Raw genomic sequence first — 16224 nt, 5'->3', positions numbered from 1 at the left:
AGTAATTTAAGTTAAGAACGTGTGGAAGAATTTATTATAATGTCGTGCAAGAAAGATATATTATATTCTTTACAGAATGTAGATATAATTGAATATGTCGATTTAGGAATAAAAATTGAAATTTGGTGTCCTCTATTGGACTCGTAATATACTTGTAAATGTAAAATAATTTCACTTTGGTAGGGCCGGTAAAATTGTTCAGCCCGGGCTGGGTTTGAAGACACAGTCCAATCCTGCCATCTTACGTTATAATTTTTCAAATTACAGATACTCGTACCACCAGAAGTGTATATACTCGTATATATATATTATACACTTATATACAATTATAATGTATCATTTAAAAACACGAATTGTATGTATAATACTGTAATTTTCTGAAAACGTATAATTTCTCGAAATATGTTAATTGTTAAGTAAAGTAAAGTATGTTAGTTAAAAATTATACTAAATTTATTTTTAATCAAAAAAATGACTACATAGTTTTTCAGTTTGTACTCAAGGCTGTCAACAAAATAATCTTATTTTTGAGGATTTAATAGAAGCGAACATTTTAAACATTTACAAAGTGAATATTGTAATGTTTCATAGTACTGGCGCCAGATGCATGATAATTATAGCTATAATAATGAATAATAGTATACATATGTAATATTTTTGCTTTTTGTTTTACAACATTTTAACTAAGATTTGCAATGTAATATGTTATAACAGTATTTTATGGAATTTGATGATTGTAACAAAATATACATGTTTTTGATTAAGACGTTGAACCTTAAGTATTCTACATTAAACTGCATTGACTGCACTAACAATAGTTATCCAGCCAATAAGAGAAACTAACCTTAACATCTGCTTTATTTAAATATATTATTATCTACACGATTAGAGAGATGACGGAATGCGAAAACATAATTTTCTCTATGAAAACTATATTAACAGACTAATAGAGTATGGTATAGTCATTATATATTGTATATATTGGTTTATGTAAATGCAAAGTGTGTTGAAATAAAACATAAATACTGTTAAAACTAATCCTACAGAACTACTAAATCCATAGTATTACAAAAATTTTGTCGTTATAAAAATATTTTTCGAAATTTGTTTTAAAGTTAATATCTTAAGTTTTATTTTGTTATATATCTGTCACCAGTGTCGGCCTAGTATTTAAAGGATCTCGGATGCATTTCTTCAGAAGGACGCCCAAAAATGTCATCACATAAGATTATAAGTGCTTATAAATAGTGAAAAATATTATCATTTTTTAATGGTGCCCTATTTAAAATATACAAGCAATTGAGATTGTTAGAATAATTATAACAATAGTATATATATATATATTATATAAATAATGTAAATGATACCTTAAAATATACAACTTAATATATTTTTTTTAATGATATACAAGTTGTACAATCAATTTTTTTTATTAACATTAATTTTTAGTTCATCAAAGGTCGTCAGTTATTAAAACTATAAATAATTGATCATAAAAAATATCAATCACGATGATTATTATGATAATTTATAAATCTTTAGAAATGAGGGGGGCTTTCGACACAAATTCGGCCGAGGGCCCCGGATACGTTCACGGGCCAGTGACCATTGCCAGGCTGATATTGTCCGTCACATAAGTATTATAGTACAGATTTTAAAATTTTGAACACAAAAAATCGTTATAATAAGATCGACTTTTGATATTAAAGGATTTAAATAAAATTATACTATTATATACATTGGTATAGTCAGTAATATTTAGATTCACTATTACACCTGACAAATTGATACTGCAGCGGATCACCGTTTGCTAAACATACCAACGTGTTATCAGTAGACTTAAAATTGCTGGTGAATTTAACATGACTTTGTTGAATTTTGAAATAATACGTCGATGGGAATATATTTTAATAACATTAAATTGAATAGGTATAACTAGTATATGTAATTAATGTAACAGAATTAATACTCCCCGAATAATATAAACTAATCGTATTAGACGGCGACGAACTCGACACATTTAACGGTAATTTATTGATTAAAATATGTATAATATGTGTTGTGTATAGCATGTATTAATATGTACTTATATAAATGGAACTTATGATAGAAGAGTATACACAGGCGCCGCGTCGGGCAGACGAACTAAGAACGATTGTACAGCAATGTCCAAGAGTCACGCGCAAACGATACCAATAATAATAATAATAACAATTGAGGTTCGGATTTCGATGGATTTGCATTGTTTTTTTTTTTTTATGGGACACTTGACACTTTATACATCCCAAACAACTATAATTGGATGTACTCGGCGGAGCACATGGCGCTTGCGATTCGTTTAATAATGGCATTTTTTTTTTTCCGGGAACGTTCTCCTTATATTAGATATTATTCAATAAACCATTAACCTCGGTTCCTATATGATTTACCCTGCACGATCTCCCTTATCGAGCTTGCACCCTCTTTTATTTTATTCCACTCGGTTTTTTTTTCTTTCTTTCTCTCTCTTTCCTCCTCACTTTTGGCTGCCATCGAACAATCAATTTCCTCTACTAACCCGGCATGTATATACACTGCACGTACGGCGTGCAGTATTTAAACGCAGACGGTTGACGCCTGCGGCTGTTGTCGGGGGCCCCCCGAAGTCGCGACGAAAGCTTCTTTCCGCATATCTCTCATCCATGAAGTCGGACGACGACGACGCCATACAGTATCTGACGCCGCCGGCACACTCAGACCATTGTCGGCCGCCACTATACTACGGTCGCCGCCATCGCCGCCGCAATCGGCGCGTCGCCACCATCACTCGCGCGCGCGCCGCACACGTGTGTGTGTGTGTTTGCCAGCGCCCCAACTCTTTTATCATAACGCCGCCACTGACGTCCCAAGGATTCTTCTCCGTCGTCGCCACCGCCGCCGCCGCCGTCCGTCCGGCACCGGGTCAGGACTTACAGACGCCCACCGCGTGTTCTCCCGATTGTTTTTAACCCCCGCTGTATATTATATAAATTTATTTATTTATGTGTGCAACATCATCGCTCGTGTATTGCATCCTATGCATAGCACACCCACCGCGCATCAAATTCCAATTTTTTCTTCACCTCTCCGTCACTCGTCCGCGTTAATGCGCAATATCATCTATATCCGCCGCCGCTGACACCCTTCGATCAACAACGCTAATATATTGTATTTGAACATGTCGCGCGAACGATTTACGATCAACTGCAAACATCGGGACCCGACCACGTCGTCGGCCGGCAAGTGCCGTCGCGTCGTACTCAATCACCTCCCTCGCACGTCCTACTTATATTATACTGTGTTAGCACACGTCGTCGTACTTACTCTTGGGATCATGAATAATACTTTCGGATATATATTTAGATATGAATATTTATCATACATACAGGGTTTTGTTCTGAAACGGTTGTTATTGAATTTCAAATAAATGTTGTTAAATTATAATTACTTTATAATAAAAATGTGAAATAACAACAAATAGTTGAATTTCCCCTTCGTTCATCTTGCAGAGTTCTCATAGAAATTGATATGTCACACCGATCCTGGTGACTCAAGCGTGTAAAACGGTCGACAAGCCCAAAATCGATGTCACATGTCGATTCATGTGAGAAATTTGCAAGACATTTGTTACAGGTATTCGTTTTTAGATTCGAAATAATGCTCTAAAGATAATTAGATAATACCTATGTTTTGAAGATCGAAAAAAAATTTCAAAAGATTCTCTATTTGGTCACTCCAGAGAATACGCGTATACTAGTATTTTCGACCATTTCAGGAATACTTTATATCAGGGGCGGCATACGAGCTTTTTTTATCTGTCCCGTACTATATTTTAAAATTACATCATACAATTTTAAAGTTTATCGTCTACACTCTGACTTATCGAAATAATAATTATTATTTAGTATTAAACATCGTTAAATGTCTAAATTTCATATGTTTGTATAAGTATAGCTTTCAACCATAGTTGTTCGTACCGAACTATTTAACTATATCAGTTTATTCGTATCATTCGTAACGTGCTGTCATGTGTGTTGAATTTATTATTTCCGTGTGTATAAATGCTAATTAAAATTCATATTTTGAATGACTTTTTTTTATCTATGCTTTGGCCGCTAGATTTTAATTTTCTAAAAATTGGCCCTCTAGTAACTTTGAGTTGCCCTGCTTTATATATATATATATATAAGGGATGCTGCTATAGACTCAAAATCGCTCAGGACAATCCGAACATATGCAAATACATAAAAATAAGTCAGTTGTGTTCGAGGACCCTTCGGAGCCTTCGAAAGCAAAAGAGTCGTAGAAAATTCAGATTTTTTTTAAAAAAAAAAAATATATATAAGAAGGTTGTGTGAGGTCACATCGCCAATTACACGAGTCAAATTAGTAGTGGTGATGTACACTTGTGTGTGCTGCTTATGTTTAGTAATTAGACTAGTGAACATTATATTATAATACATGTACCTAATGTTGAATCATGTGTAACCGATCGAATTTCCGACGCGATGACAGAAAGATTATATTGCTGCTAAACACGTGAAGACGCATGTAGGTTTATATAAATAAATGCGGTATGCGGTTAACATCGATAGTTGTATAAAATAGATATACCTGTGTAGATACCATACAGACATTCTGCAGTCGGCTGTATACCGAGCTATTCGAACGGTGGCGGTGTTAACCGACCAATAGCGACACCGGGACAAGTTCCTACACTTGACAATAAGCTACATATGAACAGTTAGATACGTGCAGAATTCCTGTATACACAATAAAAGTCAAAATATGTTCAAGTTCCTATTCATAAGACGCACCCGTATCGCGCAAGTTCCTACACGAATATAAAAAAGCAGATTTGTAAGATTTTATAAACTGTAAATGAAAAAAATTAATCCCGTCGATCCTAACGTGTAAAATAAAATACATTACCTCTAAATGATACATATAATAATACGTACCAATAACGTCTAATAATGTCTGGCTTCAATTATATAAAATGTTTGTATTTATTAAGATTATACACACGCCTAAGTATATTCAATCTTAAACAATTCAGACAATAAATTTATTTAAGTCTAGACGAAGGAGGAAGGGAATGAATATTGTGTACACCGTTGTACAAGTAGAAGCATTATATAAAGAGGGACATTCCATTCCAAAACATATTTTATTAATAAAACTATTTTTTGTTCTTAACGCCAACTTATTATCTCGCAGACTGATAATTCTTATATTATAAAAATGAAAACATATACATTTTCAGCAGAAAATACATTTAAAAAATGTTTAGTGAAACTATTAGATATCAATCAAAACAGATATAATTTTGTATATATTTTGAAATTTAACGAACATTTTTATTTATTTTAAAAAAGATTGATGATAAGCTTTTTTTCTTCTTAACATCAGATAGATATAATAAATACGATTATTCCTAGAAGTATAAGTTATAAAATATTACACCAGACTTTCGCTAAGCACCATTTTTCGATTACCATAATTTATGGTAAAAAAATTATCTAAAATCAATGCTATTTTTGTGTAGTAGGCTTGCCACCACACGCCGCACGCGATAATATGATATCATAACAAATTTGGGAACTAATATTAGGTATATTAATAATATTCTGGATCGCTGAAAGCTATATTTCTATAAATACATTAATAATATATATTAATAAATTAAATACATTAATATTAGTTATTGGTACTGTTACTGGCGCCCGTGACAGTTGTAGCCAGTACCCCCCCCCCCCCCCATAAATGCGGCCCTGGTACTACAGTAAGACAGTATTAAATCAGATAATGTTGATTCGTCGAATGCGTTAATTACTTAATTTATAAATATACTACCAATTTTTTCAACTTATATTTTTACGTATAACAAATTATATATAGCTATTAAGTACAAATAGGTATAAAGAGAAAATAAAAATTTACATATAAACGGGCAAATCTTAAAAATTTCTAGGCAAAACGCAAACTGCCAATAAAATGAGCAAAACCCCAGAGAAAAATGTCTTATTTCGGCTTTTCCCCTGTTAAAACCGTAAATTTTTATCGTAAAGGCAAAACCATAGCATCTTAAATATTTACGCTAATATTAAATAAAAATAATTAGAAAATAAATATTATTGTACAAATATAATTTAATACGTTTAAACAATAATAAAAATATTTTGATATTAAGTACTCGTATAATAATAAAAATATAATGCTATAGGTACTTGTATAATGTTAATTTAAAGAATTAAAAATATTGTACATTTAATTTTAAAAATACGATGGTAAAAATATTTTTTTGTTTATTTTTTATCACACATATTGGCACTTGGAACTACACAAAATATTTTGTTGTAACATTTGCATTTTCCCGAATGCACTTAGTTTTGCAAGAACAAAAAATAAATCCTTTTCCTTCAATTAATGGATTTTGAATATTAGCAGCCGTCAATGGTATTTCGATATTCGGTAAATCATTGCTAGTAATTAATTGTTCCTTGCACTGAAATATCTGGTTTCTGACGTATATTGATGACAAAATTCCATTTTTGGTTCCTGTCGTCAATAATACTTAGTATAACACCTACCATATTATATGCATCGACTTATCATCTACCTATCAAAACAAAGCACTGGAATTTTCACTGTTGTTTCGACTATTAGAGGAGAAAATCGATTTTCATTCATTGATTGCATTTTTTTTCGTTTGTGCTATTCATCCACCAGGAGCTATTTCCTGCGATTTTTTAAAATTTTGTTTTTTTTAAGATTGGTTTTCAAAATATTTTTGATTTTCATTCGAAACTTCCATTTTATTTTTATTTTTATTTTCTACAAATAGTAGTAAATCATTTTCGTCATTTAGTTACATTGTTTATTACATCATTGGGTAAAAATTACACTATATATAAAAATGACAAACGTTATTATTTGATTTAACATTAGCGTAGGTATTTAAGATGCTACGGCATTGCCAAAATGTGGTTGTTTACAATTCGGTTTGCCCCGGTAAAAGCCTAAATATGACATTTCGCCAAGGACTGTGGGTAGTTCGCGTTTTGCCCGGGCATTTTTGTAGTTTGACCGATTTCGACTTCTAACCATAATATATATATATATATTCGCTTAAATTGTCAACGTTAGGTTAAGGAAAGTTGTATTATCAGTGGTTACAAATTGTGTGATAAACATTGGTTAAACAAAACTATGGACTTCTTATCACGGGTCTTTTTGTCCAATCAAAGAACACGTAAGCAATCAATGACGTCAGCGGTTTGCAGGTTGCTTGCACATTATCAGTTATAATTATCTCGCCGAAAGAGATTTGAAACCGATCGCATTCATGTTACCTCTTCAATATTGAAGTCGGTTAAATGTTTTGTCTATTGACAGAAACGGCTATTCAACTTCATTCAAAATGATACCCTCGAAAATAAATTCTATAGTCGCACTCTTACTTTCCGTGTATTACATCTGTTCGGTGAGTTCGATCGAACTGACATTTGAACTCCAGGACAAGGCGAAGGATTGTTACTATGAAAATATTGAGAAAAATACGTCGACCACGTTGGAATATCAAGTATGCTGTTGACCAGTTCAACGTTATTGTTTGTCACTGTTAAGAGCTAACCATTTCTTCTCTTATTTCAGGTAGTTACTGGTGGTCAATATGATGTTGATGTTATTATTGAGTCTCCAACCAAAGAGATTTTGTATAGACAAGTTAAATCACAATTTGACAGCCACACATTTCTAGCACCAGTAAGTGGTCCATATGCAATATGTTTTAGTAACGAGTTTTCGACATTTTCACACAAGCTTGTGTATATGGATTTACAAGTTGGCGAAGAAGTTCCTCTTCCTGGCATCGGAGAGCAAGTGACTGTTATGACTCAGGTACACTCGCAGTCTTTCTTTTCCGCTTACTGAATTTATGAAGTCAGTGATAAATGCCATTTTTTTATTACTTTATTGTGTCTTTTAGATGGAAGCGACATCGCAAGATATTCATACATATTTAAACCAAATTATTGATTACCAAACTCATCATAGATTGAAAGAAGCACAGAGTCGTAAACGTGCTGAAGATCTCAATCATCATGTGGCTTTATGGTCAGCTACTGAAACTGTTGCTATATTACTCGTTGCCATTGGGCAAGTATTTATGTTAAAAAGATTTTTTTCAGAAAAAACACCAACACAAATGCAATGCAAGTCAATGTATTAAAACTATTAGGTTGAGAGTTAATGTGTATAATAATTACCAATTTAAAATGATATTGTCTGATTTCTCTATGTGTTCTATTAAACTGTATTTACAAGAGATTAACAATTGAAATATAAAATGTTTGTTTTAACTTATTAATAATGATTTTTTTCGTAGTTCAATATTTTATAAAATTTTTTTAAGATTATTGTGTAAATATTAGTTAAATAAATAATGATTGATCATTGAAATAAATAATTTATCCTTGTATTTGGTACATACATTTTGTATTATATGTAGGTATGTTAAAAACAAATTGTTCACTTAATATCATCTGATAAATACTGCAATATACATTTATATATTTAATAAATATGACATTTTAATATTTTTTTAAATGTTATACTTTATATATGAACTAAATAATGTTTTGTCTATACATTATATTTATTATTATATAAATGTTTTTAAAATCTTAATGTTTTATGTACCTACCATTTAATTTATAAGAAATATAATAAATAACTACTTGGATAGACATCTTATAATAATTTGTGTTTTAGTGGTGTTATTTTAAATATTTAAGGGTAAATGTCATGAATAATAAAACTAATTGCAGGAATTTAAAGATTTTTTATTTATATTTATATGAAAATAAAATGTATTCTCTATCAACATGATTAATTACCAGAAAATTAATTTTTATTAAAAGAATTTACTTATGGGGAAATTTACTCAATTATTTCGTGTGATTTTCTACCACACATCTATCTATGTTAAGTGTTACTATTTTAAACTGATACTTTTTATTCTTAACATGATATCTACTATCATAGAAATAATATATACTTCAATTTTTTCTAGTTATTAAAACATTTATTTTAAACTGCGTCCATACCAAAGATACATCTGTCGCCAACAAACTTTATGAAAATGTTTCTAAACTATTGGTGAAAAAATGTTGTTACCGGCCGAGTAGCAGTAAACTTCAAAGTATGTTTATCGACTACGTATCGGCACATCCAGACCAGTTGACTGGACTATCAATAATATCTTATTCAATTCCTTCGATTTTTATATTTTCATCATGCAATTGTATTATTTTGTGTTCAGCCAGTCAAAAGCATTGACGTGAATTGAAGCGACCTGTTAGTTTTAGTAATTTTATATATTTAATTATATATTTGTTATACATGATAATTCCTATTTATTTTTAAGATTAGTATTTTAAATTATCCATCCCTTCCTCAAAAAAATTAAAGAAAACCTGGGCACGCTCCTTTATAGAAATTATTATGAAATAGTGCTATAATATACCTTAATTCTCCAGTTAGATAGACGTCATCATATTGTAGATCAATCATCAAATTATTACCACTATATTGTTTCCTCGCTAGAAGAGTTGAACCTACCCAAAATCTTTTTTTATTTTGGATTATAAACACACACGCAGCAGCAGCGATCGAAACTTCATTATCGAACCACATTTTGATAAATAATAAATGTTTTATACATTTGTTAATCTGTTCTGAATGCGCGTGATTTTAATTGATGTCCGAAACATTCTGTTGGCGAAAAATGTTTCATGGTGTGGATGCAGTTTTATAAATATAAAACATTCACTATTTTATGAGTTTTGAATTCTTCATGAAAAGAAAAACAATGTAAGTAAAATAATATATACAGTTAAAAAATTACTGTTATAGTGTTCTAATTAAACACAAAAATATAGTAAATTCTTAAAGAATTTAACTCCAAAAGTTAACCATCACTGTTGTTATATTAACTTCAGAGGCGTGTTTAAGGGAGGGGCTGAGTGAGCACTGGATCCCTAAGCGGAATGTGCCTCCAACAATATCATGCCAGGATAGTAAAAGTCATGCGATCTGTACTCATTACCTACAGACAGTTTCAGTACTGTACAGTAGTACAATGTACGTGTTTTTATTTGAATTTTAAATGCATTATTATTATTCATGTCTAAAAAAAAAAAAAGTTTCACGATTTAAAAATTTGCTGTGCTCCCTCGGCCACCAAAGTCTGAATACACTCATAATTAACGTACTTTGTATTGATGTACAACTAGTTTAAATTATTTTTATTTTTCCTTCGAAATTAAGGTAAATAGTCAATAGTAGAGCATAAAGTTATTAGTGAGATGCAGGGTCCCTATAAGGGGGGCTGATGAACCTCGAGTACAGGGGCCCGGCTATTTTAAGGGCCCGTGGGCCTGTTGAAATGTATTTGTTATTTTTGAAATTTTAGTAGAAATACTTATTTTACATTAAATAATATTGTAAAATAACATTATACATATATTTAGTTACCTTCTTTGATAGTTCAAAATGCGGATTAACCAATGATTACCTAGAACAGCGGTTCCCAAACTTTTAGAACCACGGAAACCTTAAGAAATATTTTTTGTTTCGTAAAACCCCAACATCTCTAACTCCAACTTAATACCAATTCTGTAATTATTTGTTTTTGCATTTATTTTTATTATTGAAAAAAAACCAATAATCCAAAAAATGTTTTAAAGATAGTTCATGATTATTGTTTACTACAATTACTGTTCTCAATATTCAGGTACATCTCACGGAACCCTTAGGTTCCGCGGAACACACTTTGGAATCGCTGACCTAGAAATGAATGGATTGGCTTCGACAATCAATTTTGACGAAATCATTACTGAGTTCGCTGAGCTTAAGCCCACAATGTAAAATTTTAACTTAAAAAAAATATATTAAATATAAATTAAAATATACTTATAGGTATATATATATAAATAGTAAATTGTATTTTTGGAAGTTTTATTAAGGCCCGGACAAACATTTAGTATAGGGACTCGAAATTGTATCTGGGGGCCCTGGTGCATGATTATAAATTTAACTCAAGTTTTCTGTGGTATTAATGTTGGCTAAGAAACAAATATCGCCTAAGCTATGTTATAAAAAGAAAATTTAATCTTTCACAAACGCCTTCTGGTCACAATTGTGTTACTTTAAATTTTCAACCAATAATTAATTTTCTAAATATTTTCTACTGTATACACTGTACTATTGTAATCCTGTTGAAGCCAGGTGTGGATCAACTATCATCAAATATAGACAAATAGGTACCGTGGTATATTTGAATTGTGAAATGCCTCGTCTTGAAATTCGAATCACTGCGAGAACCCGCCTAAAACGTAACTATAATTATGGAAGTCTTAATTGTTATTTTATGATGTAAACGAATTATACAAAAGGTGTAATATGCTTCGACTGTTCTATCGGTATCTAAGTGCACTTCGTTATACTCCTGTCGTCAGAATATTACGCATAATTAATCGATTTCGTGATAATATTATCACGGTTTTTCGCATCTTATCATTTATAATATTTATTATTATGTTCCGTTTTTGCTGTGTTTTAGTATCGTTATCGACATTGTCTAATGTTTTACTTGTTTCAATTTAGTGTTCAGTTATAATTGTAGTTGATTTTCATCTATTAAATTGCATTAGTAGCAAACGCGAACAAAATTTATTTTTATTCCCGTTAAAACATATCCACGGAACAAAATGAATCGTATATTTGGAAAATCCAAAGAAAAAGCCCCTCCACCAGACATGGGCGCCGTCATAAAAGGAGTAAATGATTTACAAATTATTTCATTTGTGGTAAACTAATGTGTGCTGATAAAACGTTTAAAGGTAGACGAACGTGCTGAATCGGTTGAACAAAAAATAAATAGACTTGACAAGGAATTGAAAAAACTTAAAGATCAAATGGCCAAAATGAGAGAAGGCCCAGCCAAAAATTCGTTGAAACAAAAAGCTTTAAGAGTTTTAAAACAAAGGAAACAGTAAGCTATAGTATATGTTCCACTACTTATGAATTTATATATTTAATTATATTTCCACTTGATATTTTTTTTTATCAGAATTATACAATTATTAAATATATTGCTTAATTTTTAAATCTAATCTTGACAAATTTTATTAAGTATTAGTGTAGTCCACAAAGAGCGATAAGTTTTAAACTGAAATTTAGTTAAATTTTTTTTGTATAGTAAATTCCAAAAGAATGAATACTTTTTCAAGATAACGGTTTTGATGGAAAAGTAAAACCTTTTAATGATTTTGATCAGCAAAACTATTCTTGCATTTTCTGTAAACAATATGCCATGAACTAATGGTTTTGCTTATATTTTGACCAAACCGTCAATTATTTGCCTCTCAATAAATCTGGGTTTTTAATAATACAATTAAAACATTTTTTCATCAATTCATTAAATTAATTCTTAGATATGAAAGTCAAGCTGAAAACTTAAGAAACCAATCATTCAACATGGAGCAAGCAACTTATGCAGTTCAGTCATTAAAAGATACTCAATCTACTGTTGTAGCAATGAAAACTGGAATGAAGCAAATGAAAAAAGAATTTAAGAATATTAATATAGACGACATAGAGGTGAATATGACAATATTAATATTTATCATGCTTTACGTTTCTACTTGTACAATGAAAATTATTTAAATTAATAAATACATTTTATTTAGGATCTCCAAGATGAAATGGCTGATATGTTAGATCAGTCAAATGAAGTTCAAGAAGCATTAGGTCGAACATATGGAGTACCAGATATTGATGAAGATGAACTTAATGCAGAACTTGAAGCAATAGGTGATGAATTAGCTTTGGATGATGATACATCTTATCTGGATCAAGTCAATGTTCCAGATAAAGATCCTGGAGGACAAAAAGAAAAAGAGCCTAGTAAACCTGGTGAAATTGCAGTTGATGAATTTGGTTTACCAAAGATACCAGCACAGTTTTAAGGACCCATTAACACCATTTATAAGATCAAGCGTTATTTATATAATTTTATTTGTGTAATTTTTTGAAGTTTATTTATTTTATTATCATTTATCACCAATTATGAATGAATTACATTTATATACATAAATAATTAAAATAAATTTGCAATTAACTTAAGTACTGAGATTAATCTTTAGTTATAATTATTGCAAATATTGAGTTACATGACGATCAGCATTACTGCAGATAAGACCTTGTGTTACTGATAATTTGTTTATTTCAGTGTTGAACATACATAATAACTGATAAATATACTACTCTATCTAGTAATACAGAATTATTTTTGAATAAAAAATTTGCTAAAGTAGTTGCTTATTAGTTAACAAGTTTCACTGGCCAGTTCCTTCATGCAAAAATCAGTTCAATAAGTGTTTAAATTAAAATAACTGGGATTTCATTAAATAATACAACACATTGTAATTTTTTTTAAATTTTTTTATAATATAAAATCATATTTTTAATTAAAATATAAATTATTGTCTTAGATTTTAGTTATTTTTAATAAGCTGAGCAAGATTTAAATATCAATAAAATGTGTCATCATAATAAGTTGGAATAATATTAGTTCAATAAATACATTATAATATCAAGTTATAGTTTTACAAGTATAATAAATAATAACAATAACGAGTGTAAAATAAGCATATAATTGTTATAGGTAGGTGATATAATTATATTTACTACACATTAAAAAATAACAAATAAATGGCAGTTAAATAAATTTGATTAAGATTTCTAAACAAATAAATTATTAACATAATAATAATATTCTTAAAAATTATATAACACTATCAATTTTTGTATCTACAATGTTGCATGAAAATGATTTACTAAAATGTTGTAAAAAATAAGGTAATACATCTTCAACAGAAATATCTTTATTAAAAATAGAACTAAGAGAAGTGACACCTTTGCCGGGTAGACCACATGGTACAATATGATTGAACCAAGATAAGTCAGTGTTACAGTTTAAGGCAAGTCCGTGAGTAGTTATGTATCGACTACACCTGATACCTATGGCACAGATCTTATTATTATTTATCCATACTCCAGTATCTTGTGTAGTAGTTGCATTAAGACCATATTTTTCATTGCAAAGGTTTATAATAGTTGTTTCAAGATTTGAAACATACCATCGAATACTGGGTTGAAAGTGCTTTAAATTTAGAATTGGATAGGCAATTAATTGTCCAGGTCCGTGAAAAGTAATAAGACCTCCTCGGTTAGTACGTTTAAACTCGGCACCTAGTTTAATCAAATTGTCTTCCAGTTTGGAATCATACATTTGTTGCCTAATGCCAACTGTATACACAGGTTCATGTTCGACAATAATTAGATAACCATATTCACTTAGGGAAGCAGTTTTTAAAGATTCAGATAAATGGTTTTGCAATTTAAGACATTGATCATAACTCATTTGTCCCAATTTCAATAATTTTATTAGTCTAGATTTCATGATTATTTTACTTCAATTTTTTTTAGATGTTCATACAGTATTAAGGATATCTAAAATTATAAACAGACAATAATTTATTAACTATATGTGATAAGCATAGTTTTAATATAAATTTTATCATAGTAAATATACTTACATAGGCATCAGTAGCTGCATACATACATTGCAGTTGGTTTAAATTTGTATCATGCCAATTTCCCATCCGAATATTATGATCTTTATTTACATCTTTTTTTAACTGTTAAAAAAATTATTTTTAACTTCTGCTTAAACTGTTAACATTTACAGACTTACTAAATTTTGTACCAAATTAACCATACTCCATATAGAACTTGTATCGAAGTTTAAGACTTTATTAGCGTAAGAACCCAAATCAATAACTTTACTTAGAGCTCCGCTGACATCAATATTGAAATCTTTACTGAGTTTTTTGAAATCACTGAAAGTAAAGAAGAAAATTACTATAATAATCATAAGATTATAATACAATCAAAATTATTTACTTTTTAATGTAAACACCTGACCATCTAACCCTTGGATGATTAATCAGATGAACAAATATAGAAGGAAGTTTCTCAATATAATATACCTATATGCATGATTATTAATCAAAGTAGTTGAATTAAATGGATCAACAAGAAGAAATTATAGCTACCGAAACATACATGGAATAAATAACACGTGGAATGGTCAGTACAAATTTGTATGAGAGCAGTTTTTTTCTGTTTTCCAATAAAACTTACAGGCCATTCCATATCAAAACCATACACGACTTCGGACATTTCATTGGAATCAATTTGGGTCCTATATTTGATAAAAAAAATATCATTGAATCAAGAACAAAACGCGTCGATATTCACTAGATAAGACTTACAAAATATCTTCGGCATATGATGCAAGGACATTAGCAAACGCGCACCATATAATTTTCCCTTCAAATTTGATAAATTCTTTGGTCGGTTGTTCCACCCTTTGAACCGGGTTAAAGTGTGTCGTCTTTTGGTTGTTCTACAGTACAAGAAAAATAAGATATATAAAAATAGCTCCACGATAATTGTGTTTCAGAATTGTTCATGGCTTATTAGAAAACAAAATTAAACATTAAGAAATATTATGAACTGGTATGAATTATTTTTTCGTTTACTTTTATCTCGTAGATTTCCCTATTCGGCCACGAAATAGATGTATGTGAGAGATCACTAGCTAGTCACGAAACGTGAATATTGTGGAACAATATATCCGGGTAAAAACAGCCGGTTTTCTTACCAGTTCGGTCATCCACTGCGGAACGTAACGTGTCTCGTTGGATTTATTCCCTGACATCGCGGTCGACGGTCGCTTGTTCTCGGTCTTGACGTGATCCTCGTTCGTCGATTGACCGCGTACGGCTACAACGAACCGAGGACACAGAAATAGTGTACTTTTGCCGGGATGGAACGCAACGGTCAGCGGTTGTTATCGTTAGGCAGGACGGCCGGAGAGCGGACGAAAGTGATATTTTTTCAAAGACACTGAACACACGTGACGCACTCCGGTCAGCTGCTGGCGCGTCGGCGCTGATAACGTTTCAGGTTTCGCCAAGGTCGCGCGCGAAAACGGCACAGCAACAGATCGGCCGGGAAATTCGAAAAACAGCGGAACACGACGCGACGAAAGGTTCCGGGAAGACGGGTCCG

At 30.9% G+C, this 16224-nt stretch overlaps 4 protein-coding genes across 4 annotated transcripts; 2 read left to right on the top strand and 2 right to left on the bottom strand.

The window, feature by feature from the left end:
• The first annotated feature begins 7305 nt into the window (after positions 1 to 7305).
• LOC112688164 (transmembrane emp24 domain-containing protein 7) lies at positions 7306 to 8385 on the top strand. The gene is made up of 3 exons (XM_025561231.1): positions 7306 to 7603; positions 7675 to 7920; positions 8009 to 8385. The coding sequence occupies exons 1-3, from the start codon at positions 7442 to 7444 to the stop codon at positions 8249 to 8251; spliced, it is 651 nt and encodes a 216-aa protein (XP_025417016.1). The 5' UTR covers positions 7306 to 7441; the 3' UTR covers positions 8252 to 8385.
• Positions 8386 to 11617: 3232 nt separating this feature from the next.
• Positions 11618 to 13399, top strand: LOC112688159 (charged multivesicular body protein 5). Its single transcript, XM_025561225.1, has 4 exons — positions 11618 to 11861; positions 11925 to 12076; positions 12519 to 12684; positions 12774 to 13399. Exons 1-4 carry the CDS (start codon positions 11793 to 11795, stop codon positions 13050 to 13052), a joined length of 666 nt encoding a protein of 221 aa, XP_025417010.1. The 5' UTR covers positions 11618 to 11792; the 3' UTR covers positions 13053 to 13399.
• Positions 13400 to 13780: 381 nt separating this feature from the next.
• Positions 13781 to 14592, bottom strand: LOC112688236 (putative lipoyltransferase 2, mitochondrial). Its single transcript, XM_025561335.1, has one exon. The coding sequence runs from the start codon at positions 14546 to 14548 to the stop codon at positions 13871 to 13873; it is 678 nt and encodes a 225-aa protein (XP_025417120.1). The 5' UTR covers positions 14549 to 14592; the 3' UTR covers positions 13781 to 13870.
• On the bottom strand, positions 14551 to 16205 carry LOC112688234 (Werner Syndrome-like exonuclease). Its single transcript, XM_025561334.1, has 7 exons — positions 15815 to 16205; positions 15423 to 15556; positions 15214 to 15352; positions 15052 to 15137; positions 14843 to 14987; positions 14685 to 14786; positions 14551 to 14598 (listed from the first exon to the last, which is right to left on the bottom strand). Exons 1-7 carry the CDS (start codon positions 15869 to 15871, stop codon positions 14551 to 14553), a joined length of 711 nt encoding a protein of 236 aa, XP_025417119.1. The 5' UTR covers positions 15872 to 16205.
• Between the last annotated feature and the right edge of the window lie 19 nt (positions 16206 to 16224).

Source organism: Sipha flava, unplaced genomic scaffold, assembly GCF_003268045.1.
Source record: "Sipha flava isolate LNK unplaced genomic scaffold, YSA_version1 37_pilon_pilon, whole genome shotgun sequence".
In the NCBI taxonomy this organism is placed as follows: Eukaryota; Metazoa; Arthropoda; class Insecta; order Hemiptera; family Aphididae; genus Sipha; species Sipha flava.
Note: the sequence above shows the minus strand (reverse complement) of the source record. Positions and strands in the feature narration are given on the sequence as shown.

Excerpts from the sequence above, each read along its gene's own strand:
- LOC112688236 (XM_025561335.1), bottom strand. The coding sequence starts at position 14,548 with ATGAAATCTAGACTAATAAAATTATTGAAATTGGGACAAATGAGTTAT.
- LOC112688159 (XM_025561225.1), top strand. The coding sequence starts at position 11,793 with ATGAATCGTATATTTGGAAAATCCAAAGAAAAAGCCCCTCCACCAGAC. Across the intron at positions 11,862-11,924 it reads TGGGCGCCGTCATAAAAGGA|GTAGACGAACGTGCTGAATC; the intron begins GTAAATGATTTA and ends AAACGTTTAAAG. Across the intron at positions 12,685-12,773 it reads TTAATATAGACGACATAGAG|GATCTCCAAGATGAAATGGC; the intron begins GTGAATATGACA and ends CATTTTATTTAG.
- LOC112688164 (XM_025561231.1), top strand. The coding sequence starts at position 7,442 with ATGATACCCTCGAAAATAAATTCTATAGTCGCACTCTTACTTTCCGTG. Across the intron at positions 7,604-7,674 it reads CGACCACGTTGGAATATCAA|GTAGTTACTGGTGGTCAATA; the intron begins GTATGCTGTTGA and ends CTCTTATTTCAG. Across the intron at positions 7,921-8,008 it reads AAGTGACTGTTATGACTCAG|ATGGAAGCGACATCGCAAGA; the intron begins GTACACTCGCAG and ends TGTGTCTTTTAG.
- LOC112688234 (XM_025561334.1), bottom strand. The coding sequence starts at position 15,871 with ATGTCAGGGAATAAATCCAACGAGACACGTTACGTTCCGCAGTGGATG. Across the intron at positions 15,557-15,814 it reads CGCAGTGGATGACCGAACTG|AACAACCAAAAGACGACACA; the intron begins GTAAGAAAACCG and ends CTTGTACTGTAG. Across the intron at positions 14,787-14,842 it reads TTAATTTGGTACAAAATTTA|TTAAAAAAAGATGTAAATAA; the intron begins GTAAGTCTGTAA and ends TTTTTTTAACAG.